Genomic DNA, 7,460 nt, shown 5'->3' on the forward strand with positions numbered 1-7,460 from the left:
GTGTGTGTGTGTCGTGTGTGTGTCCAGTGTGTATGTGGGTGTGTCGTGTTTGTGTCCAGTGTGTATGTGTGTGTGTCGTGTGTGTGTCCAGTGTGTATGTGGGTGTCCAGTGTGTGTGTCCAGTGTGTGTGTGTGTTTGTGTGTGTCCAGTGTGTGTGAGTGTGTGTGTCCAGTGTGTGTGTGTGTGTGTGTGTGTGTGTGTGTGTGTGTGTGTGTCCAGTGTGTGTGTGTGTGCTGTGTGTGTGTGTGTCAGGTGTGTGTGTGTGTGTCCAGTGTGTGTGTGTGTGTCCAGTGTGTGTGTGTCCTGTGTGTGTGTGTGTGTCCAGTGTGTGTGTGTGTGTGTGTGTGTGTGTGTGTGTGAGTGTGTCCAGTGTGTGTGTCCTGTGTGTGTGTGTGTGTGTGTCAGGTGTGTGTGTGTATGTGTGTATCCAGTGTGTGTGTCCAGTGTGTGTGTGTGTGTCCTGTGTGTGTGTCCTGTGTTTGTCCTGTGTGTGTGTGTGTGTGTGTCAGGTGTGTGTGTGTGTGTGTGTGTGTCCAGTGTGTGTGAGTGTGTGTGTCCAGTGTGTGTGTGTGTGTGTCCAGTGTGTGTGTGTGTCCTGTGTGTGTGTCCTGTGTGTGTGTGTGTGTGTCCAGTGTGTATGTGTGTGTCATGTGTGTGTGTTTCCAGTGTGTATGTGTGTGTGTCCAGTGTGTATGAGTGTGTGTCCTGTGTGTGTGTGTGTCTGTTTGTCCAGTGTGTGTGTGTGTGTGTGTGTGTGTGTGTGTGTTTGTGTGTGTGTGTGTGTGTGTGTGTGTGTGTGTGTGTGTCTAGAGTGTGAGTGTGTCCAGTGTATGTGTGTGTGTGTGTGTGTGTGTCCGGTGTGTGTGTGTGTCCAGTGTATATGTGTGTGTGTGTCCGGTGTGTGTGTGTCCAGTGTGTGTGTGTGTGTGTTCAGTGTGTGTGTGTGTCCAGTGTGTGTGTCTAGTGTGTGTGTGTGTCCAGTGTGTGTGTTCAGTGTGTGTGTGTGTGTGTGTGTGTGTATTTGTAGAGTGTGTGTGTGTGTCCAGTGTGTGTGTGTGTCCAGTGTGTGTGTTCAGTGTGTGTGTGTGTGTGTCCAGTGTGTGTATGTGTCCAGTGTGTGTGTTTGTCCAGTGTGTGTGTGTGTGTGTGTGTGTTTGGGTGTGTCCATTGTGTGTGTTTGTGTTTGTGTGTGTCCAGTGTGTGTGTTTGTCCAGTGTGTGTGTGTGTGTGTGTGTGTGTGTGTGTGTGTGTGTGTGTGTGTGTGTCCAGTGTGTGTGTGTGTTTGCGTGTGTCCAGTGTGTGTGTGTGTCCAGTGTGTGTGTGTCCAGTGTATTTGTGTGTGTGTGTCATGTGTGTTTGTGTGTGTCCAGTGTGTGTGTGTGTTTGTGTGTCCAGTGTGTGTGTGTGTCCAGTGTGTGTGTGTGTCCAGTGTGTGTGTGTGTCCAGTATGTGTGTTCAGTGTATGTGTGTGTGTGTGTGTGTGTTTGTGTTTGTCCAGTGTGTGTGTTCAGTGTGTGTGTGTGTGTGTGTGTGTGTGTGTGTGTGTGTGTGTGTGTGTGTGTGTGTGTGTGTGTGTGTGTGTTTGTGTGTGTCCAGTGTGTGTGTTCAGTGTGTGTGTCAGTGTTACCATGGTTATTATTTACAGGGACACTGAGGAGTCAACATGAACCCCAAACCCTGGATAGAGGGGCTCAGTGAATGTGGAGTGGAATGTGTTCAGGTGGGTCAGCGTGTCAGAGGAGACTCTGTAGAAGGACAGAGTGCCGGCTGGCCAGTCCAGATACACTCCTACTCTGTGGGAGCTGGAGGAGCGGACGTCTATGGGAGTGGACTTCTTATTGTGACAGGCTCTGTAACTGTTGTCAGAGCAGAACAGACTCCAGGACTTGTCATTGGATCCAAGACAACAGTCATCACCCCTTCCTCTCCTGTTGATTCCTTTATATGTCACTCCTATTTCAGCCATGTTCCCACTCCACTCTACCTCCCAGTAACAGCGCCCAGTCAGACCCTCTCTACACAGCACCTGTCTATAGACCACAAATCTCTCTGGGTGATCAGGATACGGCTGCTCCTCTGTCCTCCATGTCACCTTTCTGTTCTCCTCAGACAGAGAGAGGTGTCTGTTTACTGTGTTTGGGTCCAGTGTGAGATCACAGACATCTGATGGATGAAACCAGACACAATATTAGAAATCATCATCATTCACATTAGAATGTTAACTCACTTTTCACAAATTCATTTAATGTAGATGTTTCTAGGTATCAAAAGGAGAAGTTAAGGTAACTTAAGATTTGTTCCATGATCATATGTTATACTGTATGGTAATATAAAACACACTTATTCCCATTAATTACACACTCACACACACACACACACACACACACACCTGTATGCATGCATGAACACAAACACACATGTCTTATGTAACACAAACACACCACACACACACACTCACACTTTCATGCATGAACACACACACACATTTTTAACGTAACAGGAACACACCACACACACACACACAGACACACACATTGTCAAAGCAACTCTTTGTAAACTTTGGTGTCCCTGATTTGTGCTTCTGTAGAACTACAGCTGATATTTAATATGACCAAGTAAGTAATGATGGTGGTCTTTGACTTTGACTTCACTTGAATTAAGACTTATTCTTAGTCATATTCTTCACAGCAGTCAACACTCACATTTTGTAAGTCCAGGTTTCATTGTGTTCTCTCCACCATGTTCCACACTGTAGCGGTAAGCAGAAGAACAGACAGTCATTGAGGGATACACCTGAACTCACACACACACACACACACACACACACACACACACACACACACACACACACACACACACACACACACACACACACACACACACACACACACACACACACACACACACACACTCACACACACACTCACACACACACACACATTCAGCATATAACTTTGTACAAGCGGCGGTAAGAATGTTTGTCTGTGTGTGTGTCCAGTGTGTGTGTCATGTGTGTGTGTGTGGGTCCAGTGTGTGTGTTTGTGTGTGTGTTCAGTGTGTGTGTGTGTGTGTGTACAAGCGGTGGTAAGAATGTTTGTCTGTGTGTGTGTCCAGTGTGTGTGTGTCCAGTGTGAGTGTTTGTGTGTGTCCAGTGTGTGTGTTTGTGTGTGTGTTCAATGTGTTTGTGTGTGTGTGTGTGTGTGTGTGTGTGTGTGTGTGTGTGTGTGTGTGTGTGTGTGTGTGTGTGAGTGTGTGTCCACTGTCTGTGTGTTTGTCTGTCCAGTGTGTGTGTTTGTCCATTGTGTGTGTGTGTCCAGTATGAGTGAGTGTGTGTGTGTGTGTGTGTGTGTCCAGTGTGTATGTGTGTGTTTGTCCAGTGTGTGTGTGTGTGTGTGTGTGTATGTCAAGTGTGTTTGTGTGTGTGTCCAGTGTGTGTGTGTTTGTCCAGTGTGTGTGTTTGTCCAGTGTTTGTCCATCGTGTGTGTGTTTGTCCAGTGTGTGTGTGTCCAGTGTGTGTGTTTCTGTGTGTGTTCAGTGTGTGTGTGTGTGTGTGTGTGTGTGTCCACTGTTTGTGTGTTTGTCTATCCATTGTGTGTGTGTCCAGTGTGAGTGTGTGTGTGTGTGTGTGTCCAGTGTGTTTGTGTGTGTGTCCCCCTATTTGAAGAAGTCATAAATATTCTGACCAATTCACTTATAGTGTATTAAAGTAGTCAAAAGTTTAGTATTTGGTCCCAAACTTGTTTGTTGCATTTGCAGTTTGTTTTGGTTGTGTGTTGGGTTATGATTTGTCCAATAGTAACTGAATGGTGGATGATGACTGGAGTAATTTTCTGTCTAAGTGAGTAGATAACATGTTTAATAACACCACTAAATTAATCCTGATGATGCCATGATTAAGAAAAATCATGAATGAATCATGAATAATAATGAGTGAGAGAGTTACAGAGGCTACAACAAAACATGCTAACCTCTCACCATTACCAATAACAGAGGGGGTATGATCCTTGTTCCTCTGTAACTTTCTCATTCATCATCATTCACGATTCATTCATGATTATTCATAATCATGGTAGCATCCACATGAATGTAGAAGTGTTCAGTAACATCTTCAATTCTTACTGACAATACAAGTGAAGTGACTCCAAAATGACAGGACATTATTCACCATTCAGTTTCTATTAGGAAAAACATCATCCAAAACACAACCAAGACAAACTGCAAATGCATTAAACCAGTTTGTAGAATCACAAGCTTGATGTAATCACTGCAGGTAAGGAATATGGGACCAAATACTAAACTTATGACTACTTTAATACAATATAAGTGAATATGTCCAAATTATTATGACTTTTTCAAATGGAAGAACTAGATACATAAAGTGCTTTCATTTCTAAACAGTAACACAGATATGTATGAAAATATCCTCAAATAAAAGGTGACATTCTGTACTGTCGCCTAATATGAAACATTCTATCTCAAATCCAAAATGCTGGAGCATAGCACCAAATGTAAAACTGTAAGCTTCACTGTCCAAACACATATGGTGTGGACTATGTTCGCCTGGTAAACACATGTGGATCTGGTGAACAGTTATCACTTGTTGACCAACTACAGGAATACTGACCTCAGAGTCTCCAGTTTACAGTGGGGATTCCCCAGTCCAGCAGAGAGCAGCTTCACTCCTGAATCCTTCAGGTCATTGTTACTCAGATCCAGCTCTCTCAGGTGTGAGGGGTTTGACTTCAGAGCTGAGACCAGAGAAGCACAGCCTTTCTCTGTGAGTCCACAGCCTGACAGCCTGCAAAGAGATCATAATGATTTCACAAACACACTGTTAATTTAACACCAGTAGTGTAGAAGGACATTGGCAGATGCATTTGGTTTATTCTCTTAAACAACATATAGATTAATCTTCCGTCTCCTAGAATTGTATGGTCATATTGTTATACTAATGTGAACATCAATGCATTGATTCAGTAAGTTTTTCAATATAATATAATAAATTATATACATATTATAATATATATTTTTCTCTAAACTGAATATTTCTTCCTGATGATTAGTACTTAAATGTCATTTTATGTACTCACAGAGCAGCTCTGGAGGCTTTGACCACTGGCAGCAGCCTCAGAAGACCTTCCTCTGATCTGGAGTATTTCTTCAGGTCAAACACATCCAGCTCCTTTTCTGAAGTCAGCAACACAAAGACCAGAGCTGACCACTGTGCAGGTGACAGTTTGACTTCTGAGAGACTTCCTGATCTCAGGTAGCTTTGGATCTCCTCCACTAGAGAATGGTCATTCAGTTCATTCAGACAGTGGAACAGATTGATGCACCTCTCTGGAGAGGGATTCTCCCTGATCTTCTCCTTGATGTACTTGACTGTTTCTTCATGGCTCTGTGAGCTGCTTCTTGTCTTTGTCAGTAGACCTCGTAAGTGCTTCTGAATGGACTTCAGTGAGAGGCCCAGAAGGAAGCGGAGGAAAAGGTCCAGGTTTCCTGTCTCACTTTGTAAGGCTTTATCCACAGCACTCTTGTAGACAGTAACTTCAGTAACTTGCGGTTCGGCCATTAGATTCTCATTGTTGTTGAAGAATGAGAGGAACACATATACAGCAGCCAGAAACTCCTGAATGCTCAGATGCACGAAGCAGTACACCTTGACCTGGTACAGCACACATTCCTCTTTAAAGATCTGCGTGCACAATCCTGAGTACACTGAGGCTTCATTGACATCAATGCCAGCCTCTTTCAGGTCTTCTTCATAGAAAATCAGATTGCCATTCACAAGCTGTTGAAAAGCCAGTTTTCCCAGTGACAGAATGCTCTCTTTATTCCAGTGTGGACCTGTCTCTTCTTTCCCAAGATACTTTTCCTTCTTCTGTTCGGTATGAAACTCCACAAGGTGTGAGTACATCTCAGTCAGAGTCTTGGGCATCTCTTCTGTCTTGTCTGTACTCAACATGTGTTCAAGGACTGTTGCAGAAATCCAACAGAAGACTGGAATGTGGCACATGATGTGGAGGCTCCTTGATGTCTTTATGTGTGAGATGATTCTGCTGGCCAGGTCCTCATCACTGAATCTCTTCCTGAAGTACTCCTCCTTCTGTGGGTCATTGAACCCTCGTACCTCTGTCACCTGGTCAACACACCCTGAAGGGATCTGATTGGCTGCTGCAGGTCGGGTAGTTATCCAGAGGAGAGCAGAGGGAAGCAGATTTCCCTTGATGAGATTTGTCAGCAGAACATCCACTGAGGTTGACTCTGTGACGTCACAACAGATCTTGTTCTTCTGGAAGTCTAGGGGCAGTCGGCACTCATCCAGACCATCAAAGATGAACAAAACTTTGTACTTGTCGTAGTTGGAGATTCTTGATTCTTTGGTTTCCATTGAGAAGTGATTGAGAAGTTCAATCAAAGTGTGTTTTTCCCCGTTCATCAAATTCAGCTCCCGAAAAGGGAATGAAAATACAAATTGGACATCCTGATTTGCTTTTCCTTCAGCCCAGTCCAGAATGAACTTCTGCACAGAGACTGTTTTTCCAATGCCAGCGACTCCCTTTGTCAGCACAGTTCTGATAAGTTTGTCTTGTCCAGTTAAGGGTCTGAAGATGTCGTTACATTTGACTGCAGTCTCTGGTCTTGCTTGTTTCCTGGTTGTTGTCTCAATCTGTCTCAGCTCATGTTCATTATTGACCTCTCCTGTTCCACCCTCTGTGATGTAGAGCTCTGTGTAGATCTTATTGAGAAGTGTTGGGTTTCCTTGTTTAGCGATCCCCTCAAATACACATTGAAACTTCTTCTTTATATTAGATTTGAGTTCACGTTGGCAAATCACAGCAAGCTCATCTGAATGAAGAAATAACACAGATGATATTAATATTATGTCTGTTTTAATGGCTACACTATTGTAAGAATGTTTTATAAAGTTTAAATAGTAATAATTTATTCTCTTAACTGTCTGTATAAATCTGTAAATGTTTTCATAATGCATTACAGAAAGGTGTGACTGATTATATTATTATTGATGGTATTATTAATTCTCTCTCTCTCTCTCTCTCTCTCTCTCTCTCTCTCTCTCTCTCTCTCTCTCTCTCTCTTTCTCTCTCTCTCTCTCTCTCTCTCTCTCTCTCTCTCTCTCTCTCCTGTCTAAATTAATCAACACAACACATCCCTGCTGCTACTTGATGAGGTCACTAGGTGTTGTGTTAAGGCTGCTACAATATCATTGAGTTACACAGCTACTTTAGCTACATATTTTAAATGTTCTAAAACAGCATTCAACATGAGGCTGACAGCTCTTACTTTTCTCCAATGTGTCAGCAAGCTCCTTCTGTTTCATTTTCCTCAGGACGTGCAGTGTGATCTTCAGAGCCCCCTCTCTGGCACTGCTCTCCTGCTTCTCATCTTCAGCATCCACCACTTCCTTATCCTGCTTCTGACTCTCAAAGCCTTCTGG

At 43.7% G+C, this 7,460-nt stretch overlaps 1 protein-coding gene across 1 annotated transcript; it reads right to left on the reverse strand.

Annotated features, from left to right (window-relative positions):
- Positions 1 to 1,470: 1,470 nt before the first annotated feature.
- LOC311117915 (NLR family CARD domain-containing protein 3-like) lies at positions 1,471 to 6,854 on the reverse strand (the record flags this gene model as incomplete). The annotated part of the gene is made up of 3 exons (XM_084192812.1): positions 1,471 to 2,156; positions 4,625 to 4,799; positions 5,092 to 6,854. Coding segments are annotated over 3 exons (2,454 nt in total), but the record flags the coding sequence as incomplete, so codon positions are not given.
- Between the last annotated feature and the right edge of the window lie 606 nt (positions 6,855 to 7,460).

This window comes from Coregonus lavaretus (assembly GCF_964263955.1).
Source record: "Coregonus lavaretus genome assembly, contig: HAP1_SCAFFOLD_434, whole genome shotgun sequence".
NCBI classification, from domain to species: domain Eukaryota; kingdom Metazoa; phylum Chordata; class Actinopteri; order Salmoniformes; family Salmonidae; genus Coregonus; species Coregonus lavaretus.